Below are 23,198 nucleotides of genomic sequence, written 5' to 3' on the forward strand. Positions count from 1 at the left end.
GATGCCTTAAGTGTAGATGCCAATCTGCTGCTATCTTACACATGCTGTATACCTGCCCAGCTGTAAATGTATATTGGGAGGAAGTGGCACGGATAGCCTCGGCAGGGTTAGGATAAGAGCTAACAGTTTCTCCTCGGAAGAAACCTCCCTTTCTTGCTTTGATGGGGCCGATGGCCAGGAAACGGCGGTCACTCCCAGGCCTGTGGCGCATTCTTGGAGTGGCCATGTCCATGTCCTGGTGTCTGTGCTTCCGCCAGACTCTCGCTTTTCTTGAGGGGGCACCTGTCATGTCTGAGCACTTGTGTGTGGAGGCACCAGGCGCACGCTGGGTGTGGCGCCGCTCGTGGGACCCCTCGCGACGCATGAGAAGCTCGTGGGGATCCACTTGAAGATCCAGTGGAGCATGCGGAGGGTGTTGAAACAGGAGGAAGAGAGGGTGTTGACCTGCTTAGTCATGGAGAGGGAGGAGTCGAGGATGACCCCCAGGTTGCGTGCATGGTCGGTGGGTGTTGGAGCTGTTCCCAGTGTGGTCGGCCATCAGTAGTCGTCCCATGCTGACAGGGTGGATCCGAGGATAAGGACCTCCGTCTTGTCCGAGTTCAGCTTCAGTCGGCTGTTCCTCATCCATTCGGCGACGGCCTTCATTCCTTCGTGTAGGTTGATTTTGGCTGTGTGGGGGTCCTTGGCGAGGGAGAAGATCAGCTGGGTGTCATCGGCGTAGGAGATGATGTTGAGGTTGTGCAGTCGGGCGACGTGGGCGAGTGGTGCCATGTAGATGTTAAACAGCGTAGGGCTGAGGGATGAGCCCTGGGGTATGCCGCAGATGATCTTGGTGGCTTCGGAGCGGAAGGGGGGGGAAGGCGGTTGTTCTGTGTTCTGCCAGACAGGAAGGAGGAGGTCCACGCCAGGGCCTTCTGCAGGATACCGGCGTCGTGGAGGCGTGTTCGTAGTGTGCGGTGGCAGACCGTGTCAAAGGCTGCTGACAGGTCCAGGAGGATGAGTGCCGCTGTTTCTCCGTTGTCTAGTAGGGTTTTGACGTCATCGGTGGAGGCGATGAGGGCAGTTTCAGTGCTGCGGTTGCTGCGGAACCCAGACTGAGAAGGGTCCAGGATGCTGTTCTCCTCGAGGTAGCAGGTCAGTTGTTTGTTGACGGTCTTCTCGATGACCTTCACCGGGAACGGGAGCAGGGAGATGGGCCGGAAGTTCTTGAGGTCCTTGGGGTCCGCCTTTGGTTTCATGAGTAAGGCGTTGATCTCGGCGTGCTTCCAGCTGTCCGGGAAGGTTGCTGTCTCGAAGGAGATGTTGATGACTTTCCGGAGATGGGGTGTGATGGCTGTGCTGGCTTTCTTGAAGATGTGGTGTGGGCATGGGTCTGACGGAGATCCGGATGGATGGTGTTCATGATCGTGATGGTGTCGTTGTCGTTGATGTTGGTCCAGGAGTGTATGCGGTTGGTGCTGGTGGTGGTCGTGGGGGCAGAGGTCTCAGTGTTTGTTGGGGCGGTCGTGGCATTGAAGCTGTTGTGGATGTCTGCGATCTTGCAGGCATTCTTTTGCTTTTCGAGGGAAACAAAGTGTCTACATTGTAAATAAACCAAATATACATAGCTTCATGTTGTTAAATAACTAAAAAAACTAAGATATCTGTGTTTGTTGTAGGAAAAATGGCCAAATAAATTGCCGCTAAATTTCCATATTTGTGCCGCAAAATTTCCATTTTTGTGCCGCTAAATTTGCTAATCCATGCCGCTATATCCTGGGTGGTCTGGGAAATTACACCCAATAACGACCATCAAAATCAAATAAAATAAAATAAAAAATAATCATAATCAATTTGATATGTATTCTCCTCTTGAAAAACTGTCCAACTGCATAGCATACCTTAACTGATGGCAACATTTGGGACTATAGGTACACATGAAATATTTAAATCACAATGCACAATGAATTTGATTCATGGAGTTTTAAAAATGTTACAAAATATAAAAAATGCCTCAGCTCGGCTTGAAAACCCATCACGATAACAACTTTAAGACTCAGGGAAACACCAAGGTTTTGGGAAAATGAGAGAGTAACATAATTCCCATTCTAAACCTAGTTAAGTAAGAAAGTGGATTATTCGGAGTGGGCAGTTGCTCACCTCAAGAAACAATGACGCCAACTTGTCAGGGTGAAGCCCAAAGTCACTAAATTAACCTGCGCTCTATCCCCTGGTATCTATGGCACAGAACTGACAGGCTTAACATATGGGCAATATGGTATGCATTTATGCTGTACTAAATCTGTAATAAAGGCAAAAAGTCAAACAATAAAAGTTCAAAAAATCTAATAAACTGAATCAGAGTTCAGAATTTTTGAAGTATTTAGTAAAACATTGAAGAAAAAAGCACGGAGCTGAAATGATAGTGTACGGAAGCGGAAGACCAGCACATAGGAACAATTTTAGGCCGACCACAAAAGAGAGCAGGTTGGAAACACCAAGCGAGTTTATAAACCACTTTACCAGACTGTAATGGCAGCCTGAGAATTGTGCTTTGCCACACTCGTTCTTGGTGGCACAATCAGTGCTTTAGTCTACATGGGACACTTAACTTACAGGCCCTAGGTCCCCCTAGTACCATATACCCAGGACTTAAAAGTTAAGTTAACTCATGCCAACTTGGGGTCACTCATTTGCACATATACTTTTTTTAGGGTCAGAGTACTATCTCTGGGGCCTAACTGGTTGGTCCTAGTGCACTTTCAGAGTTGAAAAAAAACAGCAGTAGAATCCAAAGGTTCAGGGGTGATCATCCAAAAAGAAGCATTTTCTTTCAGCTACATGCATCTAAGAGAAGAGGGATGATTTATAGGTGGCCAGCATGTCACTCTCCCTTATACTGGCCACTATTAATCATTAAGCACAAATGTAAAACAGAAAATATGATACAGAACATCTCTCACACACAGGCTTTCACTCGGTCAAGCTACCTAGCCACAAAGAATACCAAACTATTGCGCAACCTGTGTTATTGCTGTCCCCATGGAAACAGTCCAGTCCGAACTACAAAAGCCATGTCCTTCCCAGAACGGAAACAAGCATCCGAGGACCGGCCCGGTTTCGAGGTAACACCTCTCTTCAGCCCGGCTAGACAATGGACTGTTCCCATGGGGCACAGGGTCAGCGCTGATTTGCATATCGCCATTGTCTAACCCAGGGTGGTGTGGAGTGGAAAAACGATGGATTTGGGCCCAGATCTTTGGACTGGGGTGAATGTGTGACATTGATCCACATTCTGTCCATCACTGTTGTGTTTGCAATTACCGCTTTAAGTGTACTGGGGATGCTCAGACGTGAGTCCCAGGCACTCCACACCACTGGAATCAAGCTAGCCGGGCTGATGAGAGGTGTTACCTCGAAACCGGGCCGGTCCTCGGATGCTTGTTTCCGTTCTGGGAAGGACATGGCTTTTGTAGTTCGAACTGGACTGTTCCCATGGGGCACAGGGTCAGCGCTGATTTGCATATCGCCATTGTCTAACCCAGGGTGGTGTGGAGTGGAAAAACGATGGATTTGGGCCCAGATCTTTGGACTGGGGTGAATGTGTGACATTGATCCACATTCTGTCCATCACTGTTGTGTTTGCAATTACCGCTCTAAGTGTACTGGGGATGCTCAGACGTGAGTCCCAGGCACTCCACACCACTGGAATCAAGCTAGCCGGGCTGATGAGAGGTGTTACCTCGAAACCGGGCCGGTCCTCGGATGCTTGTTTCCGTTCTGGGAAGGACATGGCTTTTGTAGTTCGGACTGGACTGTTCCCATGGGGCACAGGGTCAGCGCTGATTTGCATATCGCCATTGTCTAACCCAGGGTGGTGTGGAGTGGAAAAACGATGGATTTGGGCCCAGATCTTTGGACTGGGGTGAATGTGTGACATTGATCCACATTCTGTCCATCACTGTTGTGTTTGCAATTACCGCTCTAAGAAGATTAAACGTAGGCATGCATGGTTCCTACTCTCGAAACGACATAATGAAGCTCAATCGCCATGTGAGAGAAGCATGCTTCCACAGTTTAGATTTATCCCAAAGCCTAAGGGTTGCAGTATCTGGGAGTTATGGCTGGGTGAACTCCACTCAGTAAACCCTCCCGGCAGGACCGATATAGGTAAGAAGCAAAGCTTACAACTAAATTGTCAATCTTTACCCAAACACAAAATGGAGATAGCAGACCTCATTTCAGAACTCCGGCCTGATGACCTCTTTTTAACTGAGACATGGCTGACAGCAGCCTCAGCCCCTGAAATACTAGATGCAGTGCCCCATGGTTATGCCATATTACGCTTGGACCGCACCACGCTTTGGATGGGGGGGTCAATGTCTAACGGTAACTTGATTTGCCAGCTGAAACCAGTGAATATTGCTAACTTTGAGTCTGCTTTTTTAAGTTTAACATTAGTCAGGTTACATTAACTGGGCTCCTAATCTATCGCCCGCCAGGATCAGCTGTGACGTTTGTAAAAAGTCTAGCAGACAGACATAATCCTGAACTATGCTTGACTGTGTGCCAGAACAAGTAAGAATCGTCACTCTTATTTCCAGAAAAATTCCAATTTATTTCTCCATGTGAAGATCTATGTGGTACTTTACTCTTATCAGAATTCAGACTTTTGTACTGCAGCAATGGATCACAGAGCCATAGGACAAGGGATATTCAAATAAAACAGCTAACACGTATTTCGTCCCCTAAATCGGCCGTCTAGCCATGGAGTTTCCTCGGGCCTAATAAGTATTAATGGTAAGCGAATCCTGCTCAGTGTAGCGAAAGCATTGAATTAGGAGAAAGGGCGTCCTGTCACTGACGTCAGGTACCATTCAGTCGGCATGAGCCTATGAATTCTGATAAGAGTTAAATATCACATAGATCTTCACATGGAGCAATAAATTGGAATTTTTCAAGAAATAAGAGTGAAGATTCTTACTTGTTCTGGCACACCGTCAAGCTGAGTACTTACAATGGGGAATGGGTCTCCCATTGCCAAGAACAAGCAAACCCTAAGCCTTGGGCTCTTTTAACAAAGGTTTGCTGAGGATCAGGACCCATTACCCCCATCCCTTGGCATAATCCCGAACTATGCAGTGAGATATGCTAATTTCGTAGTTTTAAGAGACCTCAATACACACATAGATAATAAGCACTGCCCAACCACAAAAAAATCTGATGGAAGATCTGGGCATATTCCAATTTACGCATTTGGTGAATGCTCCCACACATGTTTTGGACCACATTTTTACAAACTCACATTCCCTAATAGAAGCCAAACGTATCCCAGTGGCGTGGCCAGACCATTATGTGATGGGTCCACGGAGCCCCCTCAGCTAATGGCACCGTCCGAAAATACAACCTGCATAAATGGGCCCGGACCACCACCACTTCCTTTACACGGGTCTTAAATTTCAATAGACCGACTCTTGAACCCTGTCCATCATCAGCTAATATATAGATTATGGGGTGGATCAATCATGCCTTAAATACCTTAGCACCACTCAAACCGGTCACTAGCAGGCGGTCCAAACCCTCTGCACCCTGGTTTTCAGAGGCCCTACAAGACAGTAGAAGATCTTGAAAAAAGTTAGAACGCGCATGGCGGAAAGAGTATAGTATACAGCATAAACTAATTTACCTTGCAGCATTAAAAAGTACCACAAAGATCTCAGACATGCCCGTGCAAATCACTATGCCCTTCAAATTGAAAACTCGAAACACTCAACCAGGGACCTTTTTCAAGTAATTAAGTCTCTAACCCCCATTAGAACGTACCACTGTGTAAATTCCCCCATCTACTGACCGCTGTGACCAAATTGCTTTATCTTTCTTGAAAAAAGTGAGCAACGTTTATATTTCCTTCCCCGAGAGCGCGAGGACGTTTAAAATGGCTCCCGCCCCTTGCACGATGCCAGATGCCCCGGGTAAGCTTCTTAATCTGAAACCTATTGCAGAGGCTGATATGACCAGCCTTATGCTTAAAGTCAAATCTGGTTCCCCTTTAGACCCCGCATCATTGGCAATCCTGGAACAAGGCACTGCTGCTATTGCACCGGTGCTAACGGAGTTAGCTTCTGAATTTGTCGTTCCATACGGGCTTAGTCCCAAAAGAGTGGAAGCAAATTGCTGATGAAGGTCAAACGGCGGCTCTAAACATACTTGACCCAGGTGCCGCTTTTGACACAGACTCTCCTGGCTTCCTACTTGACAGACTACATCAGGCAAGGATAGGAGGTATAGTACTGGGATGGCTGGCGAGTTTTTTGGAGGACTGCACCTTTCAAACTACTCTTCAACCATATGTCTCTCCATCCAATACCTAAAACAGGGGGTTCCGCAGGGTTCAGCAATGAGCCCAATCCTTTTCAACCACAATATGCGACAACTGGAAGACCTGTTGGACCAACATGGGGGGCGGACGGTATCATATGCAGATGTTACACAGCGGATCCTCAACCTTGGCCCAGGACAACGGCAAAGCGGCAGAGGGTTTTTCAAGCTCTGCCTGGAGGACATGGCAAATTGGATGAAATACAGCTGCCTTTGGCTAAATTCCAGTAAAACAGATATCTTAGTGGTAGGAAAACAACCTTCCATTTGGTCATCAAGTTGGTGGCCTAGTATGCTAGGGTCTCCACCTCTCCCGAGCCACAAAGTGAAAAACCTTGGCGTCTGGTTTGACTCCACACTTTCTTTCTCTGACCAGATTTCTGCCCACAGAGGTACCAGTTATGGGATTCTAAAAATGCAGAAATAAATTCTTGGGCTGTCTTGGATGTTGCCAAAAAGACAGTGGACCAGGCTCTGGTGACCATCAAATTGGACTATTGTAACATTTTATATCTGGGGGCACCAAAGAAGAGCATATATATGCTCAAACAGGTGCAAAAAGCAGCAGTTCGGATGCTATTAAAGATCCCCAGGTTTTCGCCAACTGGTAATGCCGTGAAGACTCCCCACTGGCCTCCCATTGAGGAGAGGATAGCCTTTAAACCGCTGTGCTATGTCCACAGAATATTGCAGGCCAAGGGCCGTAAATATCTTCGCCCCATGATACACACCTACCACTCTACACGCGGTCTGAGATCGTCCGGAACTGGCTTGTCCTGCATTCCAAAATTCAACAGAAAATGCTTTGGGGGTATCTCCTTAGCTACCCGGCAGCCAAGTAGTGGAATTCTCTGCCTCTGCACCTAAAACTGGAGACTTCAGAATCTAACTTTAGGAAACAGCTTAAAACTTGGCTGTTTAGGAAAAACCTTCTCCCTTAGTTTTTCACAGCTTCCTCTCCCTATAAGTATGTTTACAGCCTCGATTGGAATTCAGTGCGGGGACACTCCGTAGAGGAGTAACCATTGCGCTTTATAAGCTGCTTTAACATAACATAACTATGACCAGTTAGGGTCCTCCTAGTATCATTCCCATTGATTAACATACACATCTCAGACGACATACTAGTACAGCACCAGCCAAGTGGACTAAACACATCTTCATGGTTCAACCTACACTACAGTCTGTAGGGAAATCCCAGACCCATACCCTCCAGACAACCCAATTTGATGCAAAGGCATATTAATGAACACTCTGAACTATTTGGATGCTGATTACATTGTAAAGGAATACTTAAGATGGGGAAAATTTAAGGAAAACGGATTAAGAAGATTTGCATACATGGAAATGAGCAACAGTTTCTTCAAATGCTTGAATCTTATCAGGATCTAAATCTACTTTTTGTTTTGTATAAGAAACATCTCTTATGAATTGGAATAATTAAACATACTCCAGGTGATGTCCAAAGTGGAACTCTTTAAAAAAGCCTTAAAGTGAAGTCAGAATGAACCTTGAAGATTTTTGATAGGATAAGCAGCACAATTTTCCAAGGCTACATTGTAGTATGCATCCACACATTTCCTTTAGCACAATTTTCCTGGAACAGTGAAATAGAACAACCGGATTCTCTAGTCTCAGACCATCTTTGGGGTAATTATAATTACAAGGAATTGAAGGAAGTTCTGAAATTCCACTGGAAGATCTATAAATGACTACACCAGGGGACACGTCCAAAAAACCTTGAGCCTGTGCTGGACTCACCTTTAAGCTCATAACTGCCCCGGATTCACCTGCTGCCTGGTTTACTCGTCAGCAGAGTCTGCCGCCGTACCGCTGGCCCTGTTGTCGCGGCCCCTGGCAGACAATTGACTGCATTTGCCGGCTGCCTGCGGGGGCACGCGCACTAGGCAGCATCTAGAAGTGCCAGGAGGCGCTTAAGACCGAGCCCGGCATCACGCTGCGCGAAAAGCCCGGGCAAAGGGTGGGCCTGTCCGCGCCCGTCGGGGTCCGGAGGTGGCTGGGCTGGGCCCACCCTCTTGGTCCTCCCTTCTTGAGACCATCGTGGGACGGCCAAGTAAGACTTTTCTTTTCTCTTTACAGCTATCTGCCCAGACACCTCAATAAACTATTTTTTTTCAAGATCGACTGCAATCCGGGACTGAATGTGTTTTAATTGTATATATTACATACCTACGATTGGAACTAACTGTTTTTTACCTAAGGACGGGCCGGCTATTTATATAAACGTTAAAATTAAGACAGCCCACTCTTTTGAAATGGGGAAAAGAAAAATGAACAGTCGGGAACGAAGTGTAGGGAGTAAAACCCAAGTAAACTCACAGCAATCCCTACTGAGTTTCCTTACCGGTGCTATGGGGGCTTTGAACAAAGAGATTCTAACAGTAGAAGAATCCCTTGAGGCAGCTTCTTCAAAGTCCACTACTGACATACACCAAGTAGATAATGTTCTTCTTCTGAAATCACAGATAGCCCCAAAAGATGTCACTAATGGCTGTATCCAACAAATTTCAGCAGAGATTTCCTTAAGTGACTCGGATTCGCTCACGCAACCCCCCAGAAAAAACAAAAGAATCCGATATCACGGAGCGTGTAGACGCAGCCAAAATCACTGACACTAGTGGCAAAAATACTGCAGAACACACTGCCCAAATAACCCCGAAGCACCGTAAACAGGTAAAGAAAAGGACCGGGTTGCAGAGGGGTCATTTTTAAAATACAACGGAGACCCGTAGCAAACCTGACCCACTTAGTGGTGATATTAAGACTCTAACCACTTTAGAGGAAAGGTTAGATCTTTACTTGAGTCAGTTTAGATCAAATAAAGACTAGTCGGACCGCAATTGAAGATTGTATAACTAATAACAAAATGTAGGCTGCTGATCCTATACCCGCCTCAAATGAGCAAGTGTGCAGGAACAAGGGGAACAAGATACAAACTAGACAAATAAGTATCGCGGAAAGGGGAAGCTTGAATCCTGAAACTAAGGACCCTTCTGAAAAGTCTGCCCTACCTATAAAAGCTAATCCAAATCATCCAGTAAGGCCCCCCCCCCACCCCAGACCAAGATTCCCTATTCACAAGATAATTGTACTTCTGGTGGAATAAGTAAAGCAAGGGACAGATCACCAGCTTCGCCTACCCCTCTTCGAGAATTTCCACCATCCAACATCATCCCCCTTTGTCCGAAATTGGAACAATCCTGGAACAGAAACACTTCTACATCTTCCACCAGACGCAACACCATACGTTATTGTGTTGGCCTACGCCCCAAAAAAGGGTCTCTCGGAAGTTGAAACCTGACAATCACTCAGAAACAAGTCACTTTATTGGCTCAGTCAAAAGACTGGTTTAACAAATGGTTTGTTTTGAGAGTTTAAGATGGTGAGAATGGTTCAGTGGGTGGGAAACTCTGCGAAATCATTACCAGGAGACGGCATAGTGCTAACTTTTAGATCTCCCACGCTGGTGAGGAAGATTCTTTGGGGATGTGAAAGTAACCCTTTGACACCAGGTGGGATTAACATACTACCGCTGGGTTTTTTCTATCCTCCATCTAGCACCATTCTGCGAGTTTCCAACTTTTAACAGATTTAATCCGCTCATGGGCCTAGAAGGTACAGATTGACTGACTAGCTACAACTTTAGTTCTTTGGGGCTATGGCCAGTACTAACTCGACCTTTCACACATAATAAAGATAGCTCATCCAACATTAGCCAACCTCTGCGTACAGAGAATCCTATCGATAAATCCATTACCTGTAGTTTAAATAACTATCTTACACAAATGAACACAGGTTCCTTAACACAGGGAGTTGATTCCTCAATAGGGCAGGGGGATAATAAAATTCTTTTAAGGGCAGGGCCTGTTATTCGGAGTTCAGTACGCTTAAATTCTCCCGGGCAGTCCACATTGAAGATAGCCTTTTGGAATGTTGCGGGTCTGCACTCTAAAATGACGAATGAGATCTGGTTAGGATTTGTTGGCAACTTCAATGTTTTTTGTTTCCAGGAGACATGGGCAAAATTACCCATACATATTGAGGGCTACAAAACCTATTTTTCCCAAGCACTCCCTTCGTTTTTTGGGAGAGCTAAGGGGGCCTAACAATATTTATTTCAAATCTCCTGGAATTTAAGCAAATTATCCCACACAAGTTGGAACCAAACTATCAAATAGTAATCTTAGACCTCAACAAACGTGAAACTTATGTATTAGTGGACTTTTATAATAATCTCAGCCAGGCAGAACTAATATCAACTGTAAAGGATATTTCGAGTCTATTACAAAAATTGTAAAACAAATATTCTAAAAATGTCCTAATAATATGGGGGGGGGGGATTTCAACCTCACTCTATGTAAGCATAACAACAACACAAATTGCGGCCTCCAGAATGAGAGCATTCTAACCAACTTTCCTCATACTCGCACAGGGGACTGCCTAAATGAAATATTATTTGTTTTAGAGTCGGGTTTAGCTAACGAAGTAGTGACCCCTCCAGTTCCACTTACTGCTACTTTTCACGGCAGGGGAACAAGGAATATGCTACTTACCAGTATGCATCTGTTCTTGGCATGTAGGGCTGCTGACATTCATATCTGTGCATAGATCGCCGCCTAGTGTTTGGTCCGGATGATTGCACCTTGTTGTCCTGGAAGAGTCTTCGAAGTATCACGAGATAGGTGACTCCTCCCCTGGACTACAGTGCGCATGGGCATCTTCTCCATCCTTAGATTGTTTTTCGCCATTGTGGCAAAGATGGAGTATAGAAAAGTAAGAGATGTCCATGTAAATGTATGTAGAAAAGTACTGCCGCTGTGACAGGCACCGGGGAGGAGGGTGGGCAATATGAATGTCAGCAGCCCTACATGCCAAGAACAGATGTATACTGGTAAGTAGCATATTCCGTTTGAGGCATGTGGGCTGCTGAATTCATATCTGTGCATAGACTGTATAGCAGTATCTCCTTTAGCGGTGGTCACCTGTACCAGCTGCAGCAGTTTGGAAAAGAGTTTCAAGGACAGCCTGGCCGACAGCAGCTTGCTGCTTTGATTGCACATCTACACAGTAGTGTTTAGTGAAAGTGTGTATGGTAGACCATGTAGATGCCTTACATATCTCTTCTAGGGGAATGTTTCCCAGGAATGCCATGGATGCCCCCATTTTACGTGTTGAATGTGCTTTTGGGGGAACTGTTAAGAGTGCGTTTAGCTTTTTGGTAGCATATCTGAATGCATTTAACAATCCATCTGGCTATTCCTGATTTTGAGATGGTATTCCCTTTATGTTGTGGTGCAAAAGCAACGAATAGTTGTTTTGTTTTCCTGAATGATTTGGTTCTGTCAACGTAATATAGCAGAGCCCTTCTTACATCTAGTGTGTGTAGGGCTCTCTCAGCCACTGACTGCGGGTTTTGGAAGAAAACTGGCAATTCTATGGACTGATTGATATGGAAAGTGGATATTACTTTTGGCATAAACTTTGGGTTAGTACGAAGCACTACCTTATTGTTATGTATTTGCATGAAAGGTTCTTGAATGGTAATGCTTGTAGCTCACTTACTCTCCTAAGGGAGGTAATAGCAATCAAAAATGCCAACTTCCAAGTTAGAAATTGTAATTCACATGAATGTAGTGGGTCAAACGGAGGTCCCATAAGTCTGGTAAGTACTATATTTAAGTTCCAGACTGGTGAAGGTGGGTGCTTTGAAGGGATTATCCTTTTAAGTCCTTCCATAAAAGCTTTGATTGTGGGTACTTTAAACGAAGACATGTGTTGTCTATTTTGGAGGTAAGCTGCAATAGCAGCAAGATGTAATCTTACAGAAGAGTATGCCAAATTGCATCTTTGAAGATGCAACAGATAATGTTTTGGATGGATTGATTTGGTTATTTTTGCAATAAATTACAAATCTCTTCCATTTGGCTGCATAGCATGCTCTAGTAGTTGGACGTCTTGCCTCCTTGATAATGTTCATGCAATCATCAAAATGCCACTAGCGATCACTATCCAATTAGTATAACAGTATCTTTCCCACATAAGCCAGACAAGCGAAATCTGGAGAGATTATACGGGCAAAGTACATTAATCTTGGATAGCCTTAATGGCTATTCCCTCAAGTGGGAAAAAATAGATCCCGAAGCGATTACCAAGGAGGTTGTCAATAATTCTATAAGATCAATTAATAAGTGTCTAGACCTTGCAACCCCTTATGTTGAGATCCTAGATAGTTTTCGAGTTATAAGCAGTACAGTAAAAACAGCACTGCATAGAAATCTCAAGTACAGAAAGGGTAAAAACAAAGGATGGTTTAATAAAACCTGCACCAAAGCCTATTCAAATTTAAAAGCTGCCCTTCGTAACACAGAACGAGATAAGCAAGAAGTTGCCTATCTCAGAAGGGTGTACAATCAGGCCATTAAAGCAAGAAAAACTGAACTAAAAAATTATCTATGGGACCACCTACACAAAAGTTGCACCATGAGAGACAACGTTGCTTTCTGGAAAACCATCAAGTCCCCCTTTCTTATAGAAGCTAGGGACAACTCTAAAATAGACATAGCCATTGACGAAGATGCATGTGTCCAACACTTTGCAAAGATATTTGGCTCGTAAACACGGGATCGAGTTGCTCTTAACGACAAGGATAAGACAAGCTTAAATACTAGTAATACTGTTTTTCCAATAGCACTCGAAATTACCCATTTAGAAGTTGAGCGCGCTGTGCTAGCGAGTAAAGGGGGAAAGGCGCCTAGTCCTGATGCGGTTCCTGTTGACCTATTTAAACACAACTTGGAACTGTGGACCCCAATATTGACCAGAGTCCTTGAAGCCTCTTGTGCTGTGGGACTAATAGAATTTGGTCAGATTAAATTCTAGTCCCGATTTTTAAAAAGGGGGACCGTCACTGCCCATTCAGCTATCGGCCAATTTCCCTGCTAGATTCGCTAGGTAAAGTAGCAGGTCACATCATTCTTGATCGCCTAGAGCAGTGGGCAGAAGACAATAAGAAGCTTTCAGACCTCCAATTCGAGTTTAGAGAAGGACTAGGCACCACTGAGCAAGCTCTTAACTTGACCTTAATTATGGGTAAATATGCCAACGCAAAGTGTGGGAACCTATATATGGCTTATGTCGACCTAACGGCAGCCTTTGACTGCATTAGCCATTCTAAACTCTGGGCCTTATTCCTAGATATGGTGGTTGATACTATCCTGGTCAACTTCGTACGGGAACTATACTCTAATGCAACGGCCAGGGTAAGATACGGGCTATCAGGAGAACTTACGGCACCATTCGGGGTGGAGAGGGGGGTAAGGCAGGGTTGTGTCCTGGTCCCCTTTCTGTTTACGCTCTATACAAATGGTTTGGAGCGAGCTATGTTGGAGGGGTGCCAGGACCTACCGCTGATAGAAAGACGTCCAATACCCGCACTGCTCTACGCCGACAACGCCGTGATTTTAGCCAGAACCCCCTTAGAACTCCAGCGTGCTCTTAGGCGCTACAACAGTTTTATGGGCAACCTAGACCTTAGAATTAACATTAAAAAAACCTTTGTAATGTCCACTGGCCTTACGCAGAAGAGAACAATGGACATTTTTATTGAAAACAAGCAACTTGAGGTTACAAAGACATACCCTTATCTAGGCATTCTAATGGATGACAAATGCTCGTGGAAGCAAACAATTGAGGCGAGGAAATTGCTTTTTATGAAGGCAACAATAGCGTTAGTGAATTTTGCTCAAAGGTTAGGGAAAAGACCTCCCTCCAAACTGATTAAAATTTTCCAGGCGAAATGTATAAGTGTCGCTATCTATGGTGCCGGGGTGAAGGGATATGGTAAAGTGGACGCACTTCAAAAAGTAGAGAACAGTTTTTTGAGATTTCTTCTCGCTGTTCCACGTAGTTCCTCCACCTATAAATGTCACTTAGAACTCTGTGTGCCGTATGTTATTGATATAGTTAAGTTACAACCGACCTTCTTATAGCATCGAATTTGGACTTCCACCAAAACTACATTTAATCGAGAACTTATTCAGGACTGTCTTTCTTTGGAAAACGGCCATAATATTGGATGGCTTAACTACATGAAAACATTTTTGACTGACCTGGGACTTGTTAGATACTATCATTCCCCCCATAACAATCTCAGAGTTATCCAGAAAAACTCTTAAAAAACTTTGTCTCATACATTTAGAACAATTACGGTTAGCCACCGAGGCATTCAAATCTTCAGTCCAACACATATTAGCCATACAAACCACAATGACCATTCAACCTTATCTTACATTTAACCTAAGCAGCTATGAAAGGTTTCTTCTAACACGATTTAGGCTGGATATATTCTACCGCTTACTGTCCTTTCCAAAAGCAAATGATTGGTTAGAACATTTACCATCATGTCTGTGCGATGAAGTTTCTAGGCAAACAATTCACTTGGTTCTATTCTGTAAATTCTATAAAGAACTGAGGAGACGATGGTTGAAACCGACTTTGCAAATTATGGGCCTGCGTAGATGTAGAGCAGCCTATCTCGCTCTTCAATTTTTAGAAGAACCATCCGTAGCGAAAAACACTGCACAATTTTTGAAGCTTTGTGTAAGGCATAGGCCTAATCTAGAGTAGTAGATGGAATGTATAGCCGACCATGGATAAACTTTACATTGCCTTAGACTGTTTTATATTGCATTTTGCACTTTAATCACCAGCTTGTGTATTAACCTTTTTAATATTCAAAACATTTTAAAATGATGGATTTTAATTGTTAAACTCGATTTATTTCTATGAATGCACTTTTCTGGTGTTTCTACATGATGAAAAACCGAATAAAGAACTTTTTTATTTGATTTGATTACACCAGGGAGCAATCTAAAGACAGACGTTTTGCCCCATGACGCTAAGCAGTCATGATGGCTAAATGATTGCCTCTCACCAAAATGATATTGCCATTTCTAGGCAGAAACACCAACTCCCTCGAAGAGCCTTTTGTCCAGCCCTGCGGTAGGCAAGAGCATATAATTTGCATGTAGCTTCTTATATATTCCTCGTCCACTTGGCATTCTTCGCTTGGAGAAATTGAAGGTTGCAACAGAAAAATGTAAAACGTCGAGGACTACCAAATTGATAAGGAGCATAAAAAAGTAACAAAGCTGATAGACTGGACAAAGGTATTCAATATGAATCTGCAGTAGCTGGCACAACAGTATAGGGCATGTCCACTGAAGATTGCCTCCGTTATGATCAAGAATTTAAAAGCTCAAACTTCAAAATTTCAAATTTTCAGCAATTGGATTTGAAAAATATTTTAATAGTTGTGTAGTGCTGTAATAAACTAGCCCGAGAAAGACATGTTAGTTCAAACATAATTTCACAAACTATAATATTTAACATGAAACCGTTCAATATTTGATTTTAAGATATGTATATCTGTGTTTATCTAGAATAAAAAACAATCCCTTAGCTAAATAACTTAAATGTGCATATGAAAAACTACGAACTGCTCTCCCCACTTCAATCTAATTGTTATTTACCTGTTATAGTATTCAAAACGTCCTTTAGCTGGCTGAAGCTATGCAATAAAGGATCCTGTTCTTCATCCTAAAAAAATAGAATAAAATCCCAATTTACTGATACTATCCACTAAAACATGTTGTCATTCCTATCCTCCAGACTAAATGTGCTAGACCCTAATCTAAGGCAAATACAAAGACTTCAAAAAATCTGTACTTCAGACAGGGAAAACTAAGACTATCAAAAATCACTATGTACTTTAAATCAAAGTCTTTCAGGTGCGCCCGCAAACAACATGCCATAATACCATAAGCGCAATTTGAGACAAAGAAGAAACTGCATAAAACTTAAGAAAATAACAGGTTACTTACGTTTGGTAAAACAATCTCTGGTGGATACTCTAACTGCAGATTTCAATTTTTCATCTTTAGAACACCCCAAAGCACCAAACTGTTGCACCAAATGTTTGGGCAAGGTTGCTGCAGGCCGGTAGGTGGTGACGTATAAATCAAAGTTTACTTTGATACCTACCCAGGAAGTGAAGGAGCTGAGCTGCATATAAGCGATACCTTTGCACAAGGACACCAGTTTCATTTATCTTTCTTTCTCCTTTGATACCCCTAGAAACAGAGCATACAACAAATTGTCTGAGACAGTTTGCTCAATCCCTGACTTGGAATTCTTTAAATGTGAAAGCGGCAACTCCACACAACGAAGAGGAGAGAGTGCTGTAAAGAAACTTTGGTTATCGTACCCACAAGAAAGTGTGTTACTTGGAGGCAAGTAACTTGTTCTTCCGATGGACACTTTTAACTGCGGATTCTTCACTTTTAGAATAGATACCAGAGTAGTATCTCCAAAATGTGGAGTGTCTGGTTAGTGAAGCAAGACATAAAAGTCCATTCGAACAGAGCTGGTAAACGGGCCTTCTTTCCAGGCATGTCACTTCTATAAGAAATTCATTAAAAAAATTTAATTCCCCAGGGCAGCCAATAATAGCAGGCATCAACTCAATCTGTTCAGGGTTGGGAGAATATCTAGATGAACACTTACAAACTCTGCTGAACAATCTACCGTCATGTGCCAGGGACACCATGACATGCTCTGCAAACTGGATAATATCGATTGGCAAGAGGACTACATCTTCGTCACCATAGATCTAGTGAGCCTTTACAGATCGATATAACATGAACATGGGATAAAAGTAGTAGACATAGCACTATCGACCAAATCAGTACACTATTTGGATTACAAAACTAGGATATTGGAGATGCTATGCTTCTACTTGTCGAAATCATGTTTTCTTTTGCAACAAAGGATATTTTATACAAACACAGGGGGCTGTGATGGGAGCCAAATTCACTCCCTCATACCTTCATACTAAAAACGAAATGCAAAAAATATGGCTATGCACAGACCGGTTTCAAGACTTTACTCCACACATCTTTTGGGGACGTTACAAAGATGACCTACTATGCATCTTGCAAGGACCATCAGAAAGCCTAAAAATCTAGCTCTAAATGATAGACTCAAACGAATAGAACATAAAAACAACTTCAAAATCCTCAACCATACAGATATGGTTTTTGGATCTCACGATCTGCATTATGGCCAATAAAATCTAAACTACCCTACACAGAAAACAAACTGCAGCAAATCCAGTATTACAGGCCAACAGCTGCCATCTATCCATCATCATACAATAAATCCCAAGAGGTGAATTACTAAGAGGAACTGCAGTGAAGAGGAAAACTACACAAAGCCTCAGATGGGCTTTTGACAAGATAACAATCTCAAGTGAATGAACATACTGTTCAGAATGTATAGATCAAAGAAACATAAAAACAACCTCTCTCAACAAGCCTATCAGGTTCTATACAGGTCCCAATTGTGCCATTTGCAAATTAGGACAAAAGAAACACAGAATATTGGAATTCAATAGCAACACCAGAATACCAATTGAGCAGTGGATAAATACCAACATGCGTTATAGAAGATCTATGTTAGAAGCACAATTATAGAAAACCAGAATTCAAGAACATTCTAAAAGCATACACAAATCAGACCAGAGAATATCACCATTTTAAATTCCATTAGCACAAATGGACCTTTTTATGTTTTTTTGGACTGGAACATCAGCAATCAATTACTTGGAGAAAATCGGGGACTGAAAGTAAGACAAGGAGAAATTGAACGTATACAGCCAGTTGAACTAGACCCAGGTGGACTTAACAAGGTTGCTGAGATGCACTTCAGGGTGAAATAAAGAAAACAAACCAGAATTACTCACCATTCCACCTGTAATACTTCTAGATAGTGAAATCAGTATCAGCCAATCACATCACTATATTAAGACACATCTGACTACCATAAACTTAAGGAATGATTATTAATTACTTCCTACTAACCATATGTTTTTGTTGCAAGATTTCGTAAATGTTTGAAATCCATAGTAATAAGTCAAAAAGATTCCAATGATAAGCATAATGGCATAACGATGCACACCTAATTAGCAATACACATATACACAACCTGTACTCGATACACCCCCCCTGGACATCAGATGGTTCCACACCGGTTGCCCATACAGGATACACTGAGTCACCGACTTCGTAAAATCCGACGCCATAAGAGTGGCACAACACAAATCCTTTATGGGATCCGGAGTAGCGTGCTACTCACCGAAAAAAAGCTTTGACGCCTCATCAGGGGTAGTAAGCACTATATAAATGCAATTACAATACAATTATAATACAATGAGCAACACCACTGGCAGCACTCATGTTCCCTCCGAAACATAGGTAACCACCAGTTGGAGGGGAGGGGGGGTGGTAGTTATATAGTTCCTATTTTCCAATTGAAAATTACAATTGTTGTACGAAAATGTATCAAGCATCATGAGTGCTGAAAATGGATTGAAGAACATGGCAGTCAATGTTTTGAGACACACACCTCACCAGGGGAACACAAATAAAATCACACCACAGACTATACAATCAGTCATTGGTAAATTGCCCGCAAAACGGGAACAAATTCCTTTCTAGATTGCTCAGAAAATTACTCAAATAGAGGCAGTATTTCCTGATAGAATCCTGTGTTTCTCATGAGGTGTACTAACAATCTGTTTACCAACGGGGATCGCACCACACTTGGAGGACTGTGACACTTGAGGTACAGTCTTTGCTGCAATCTACACAAAAACACATGGTGTTCGGTCCATGGCGGTAATACCAGATGTCCTGAAACAGATTCAAAATGAATATGGGGCAGAGCCTGCTTTAAATCTGGGTATAAAATTACTGAAAGATTTCAAACAGGTCTCAGCTATAATATTAGCTAATAACAAAGGTGAGGCAGCATCTGTGGCAACCATATGAACTAGCCAGAATAAACCAAAAATTTTATGAAGAACTAGGTAGAGATAGTTTGGGTGTGAAACCTGTTAAGCCCCAACTAACAGAAAGTCCTGAAAAGGTCTTTATTAAAAACACTCTCACTACTCCTAAAAAGAAGTGGGAGAATACTAGGGAAACTTCCAAAGAGAAGCGTTCTCAATCCCGAGGTAGGTCTCCTCAAAAGGAGCCTTCTGAAAAGAGGTATAACCTCAGGAATAGGGATAATTTGAGAAAACCTGATAGATCTCAAGATACTGATACACGTGCCTCTTGTACCTTTCAGACTTCCTCACAGAAATCGGAAAGAAGAGGACGATCAGAACAGAAGGAAGAACGCGTGAAGTCCAAAGACGATCATCACGTTCCAATAAACAAGAAAACCCAATTCACCAAAAAGAAGGTAGCAGGTCTAAAAATCAGACATGTCGAGGATCTTGAGGACACAACTCAAGAACGGGGAGTGGGCCCAGACAATGCTGGACAGCGCAGCAGAAATTACCATAGCTCGCAAGATTCTGAAGGATCATCTGGAGACAGTGGACTTGAATGAGTACATTCAAGTTGAAACTGCCGACACCAGGGTTAGCGTACCCCATAAGTTATATGAAATAACACTCCGGATAGAGGGGGACATAACTAGGAAAATAAGAGCATTCTTTTGAGAGACGCTCTCAAAGGGTTATAAGACTGGCCACCAGAATTTGTCAGGGATTGCCCACATGGCGAAAACATCATTATGCCATCCTTCTTAAATCATATTCCAATTCACTTGAAATACACCTATGCCAGAAAATGGGCTGTGGCCCAGGCTCCAGCATTATATAAAAATCATGTTGGATGGGATGAGGATTCTCCTCACCATAAAATCCAGTTAAAAAAATCAAACAACTGCTCAGAGGCAGTATCCAGTAAAGCAAGAAGCTAAAAAACAGGGCAGGGAGATCTTAGATCAACTTGAATATCAAGGGGTGGTTGAGACATGCACCTCTTCCATGAACAATCCTTTGTTTCCCGTCTCCATACCAGACAATACATATCGTCTAGTTTTGGACTACAGACATATAAACTCTTGTTGCAAAACTTTTGAAGTACAAAATGCACACAGTGCAGCACTAATGAATAACATTGTGCGTAAAAAATATAAAACTTAAAAATTATATAAAAATAATATAAATATAAAAAAATATTAAAATTTCTAACCGTTTCTTCTGTCAAAACATTGCACCTGAAAGCAGGTATTTGACCGCTTTCTCCATTATGGGGACACAGCATCAATTCTGTCGTCTCCCCCAGGGATTCAAGTATAGTCCTGGGTTATTTTCAGCCAGAGTAACGGAGTTACTACAAACGTATGATGATGAGGCATTATCTTATGTCGATGACATCTAACTTACAGACGATGACTTGGACAGGCACTTGAACAGAGTGAATACCATAATACTTGGCTTTGCTTCTGAAGCGTACAAATTCAACTTTAGAAAACCAAGAATTGCCCACCTCAATGTCCTATTCGTAGGATATGAGTTGTCAAGTGAAGGCAAAAGCCTGGCAGCCAACTTTTTAGAAAAGTGTGCGCTGCTCCAACCTCCAAAAACGCTGAAAAACTTACAGTCAATAACTAGGTTTCCTGAATTTCGTAAGAACTTACAATCTAAATTACGCCGACAGGGTAAAACTTATCTACGAATTAATCAAACCTGATTTTAAACAAACTAATTGGACTCAAAAACACACAGAAATTTTGCGTTCAGTGCAAACAGACATGTTAGCAACAAAACATTTACAAACACGCGTAAATATGCTAAACCTTGTAAATCCGAATCATCCCAGGAAGATGCAGATTCACGTACTTAACCTTTAATGAAGGAAAAAAGTACCAATTGCTTATAAATCACACTTGTACACACAAGCTGAAATGAAATTCACTTCAACAGAAAAAATTCTGACAGCGGTTCAAACTGCAGTAGCAAAAGAGAGCCCTCGCACAGGGTAGACGCATAATGGCCGTTACTCCTGTACCTGCCTTAGAGGCATTGACAAAATCAAGCATTCCAAATGCAAAGGCTTTACATCCGAGATGGATACAATGGGTTAATTCTCTTGCTGCAACAGACGTTGAATACGTTTTTGACCCCTACTTGAAAACACAAGAATTTCTCCAATACGCACAAGAATGTCCTCTGCCCACAGAGATTCTGCCTCTGGAACAGTACGAATGTATAATCTATACTGACGGATCAGCAAAGCCCGCGATTGGGGGCAAACAAACTTATAGTGCTGCGGGCGCGATTGTTAAAGGTCGCTGGGGCGATGGTAAATTCCGAACTATGGTCACAAAAGTGCAATCTCTAGGAGATTGTACAGCTCAGCGAGCTGAACTACAAGCTTTCAAGATGGCGCTTGAAAATACTGATCGCGAATCTCCCACACTCATAGTGTGCGATTCATATTACAGCGTTCAATCTTACAATGAATACTTGCAGAACTGGGTTCAAAACGGTTTTAAAGACGCAAAAGGAGGCACTATCAAGCATAAGTTGCTTTGGGAACAAGTATTTCTATTACAGAAAGACTACAAAAGACTCATGTGATCCATACATTGAGTCATCAGCGTGATTGCGTTCACGTTGCAGGGAATTCATTCGCTGATGAGGCCGCAAAGGCAGCTGTGCAAACGGCAGCCGTAGCTGCAATCACTCGTTCTAAAACTAAAATAGACAGCGAAATAATGCAGGCTGTCACTGCTTCCATCAAAGACAGCGGTAAAACATTATCAAAAGGCTTTACACTCAAATACTCATATATAACGGATGCGAATAGTGTTCCTTTTGCTCGAATCCCTGGAGTGGGGGATAGAGTAATTCCAAACATGGAACATAGATTAGGACTAATCTTAGCAGCACATGAAGGGCTCGCCTCTGCACACGCAGTTGTTTCCGCCACAGTGTCATTAATAAAAACAGATACACTGGTGGCCCCGCATGAGGAAACAGACCAGAAACTATGCTTTGGAATGTGAAATCTGCCAAAAGATGAAAGTCTCTACAGTGAAACGTCCTGCGCAGACGCCCCTGCTAATTTCATATAAACCATTAGTTTGTGTTTACCTGGACCACTGTGGTCCCTTACAGAGGGATGGCAACTATAAATATATCCTGGTCGCAGTGGATTCCTGCTCAAGATTCATTTGGATGCGGCCTCAGCGCTCGGCTGATGCCCGAACTGTTATAAAAGATATGCGAGTCTTTATCGGCACATGCGCAATCGGCACGCTACATTCTGACCAGGGTCCTGCGTTTAGCTCTCGAGCTTACAAGGAGGCCATGGCCAATCTGGGCGTTGCATTGCGGTACTCAAATCAATTCCATCCTGAGGGAAATTCGGTAGTGGAAAGAAAAAAACGGGACATAAAGCAATCTATAACAGCTAGGCTATTAGGCTCGGGTGACGGGTGGGTCAAACATCTAATAAGTGTCCAACGTAGTTTAAACAATCTGCCAAGAAATTCTCTGGGTGGAATCACTCCATATGAAATCCTTTTGGTACTAGAATGCTTATCGAAGACCTCGATCGTCACACTTCAGTGGTAGAACAAAAACCGTTTGATATCAAAGACCGTTTGGCTGTTTTGCAGGACTTAAATGAAACAAGAAGAAGTTTAAGCAACACTTTACAGAGGCCAACGACCAATGAAGGAGAACCACTCGTCCCAGCAAGGCCTATCTGGATTCCAAAGATTGGGGATCTAGTCAGAGAAAAGATCGCAGACAAGAAGGAATTTGGGTCTTCTTACAGAAACCCAGTACCTGTGCTAGCAATCCACAGATCAAGAACAGTGTTACTGCCGCCCCTTGCTGGAAGAAAGGAGAACAGGTTTGTATCTATCGACCTGGTCAAACCACATCATGTGGTTGA

At 43.0% G+C, this 23,198-nt stretch overlaps 1 protein-coding gene across 4 annotated transcripts in view; it reads right to left on the bottom strand.

Moving 5' to 3' along the window:
• The window catches only part of GBF1 (golgi brefeldin A resistant guanine nucleotide exchange factor 1), a 2,365,494-nt gene that overhangs the window by 2,192,935 nt on the left and 149,361 nt on the right, over positions 1 to 23,198 (bottom strand). For all 4 annotated transcript variants that reach the window (XM_078643218.1, XM_078643217.1, XM_078643220.1 and 1 more), the window contains exon 3: positions 15,909 to 15,975. In XM_078643218.1, coding sequence (XP_078499344.1) covers positions 15,909 to 15,975 — 67 coding nt within the window. The remainder of the gene's footprint in view (positions 1 to 15,908; positions 15,976 to 23,198) is intronic.

Source organism: Lissotriton helveticus, chromosome 5_1 (assembly GCF_964261635.1).
Source record: "Lissotriton helveticus chromosome 5_1, aLisHel1.1, whole genome shotgun sequence".
Taxonomy (NCBI): domain Eukaryota; kingdom Metazoa; phylum Chordata; class Amphibia; order Caudata; family Salamandridae; genus Lissotriton; species Lissotriton helveticus.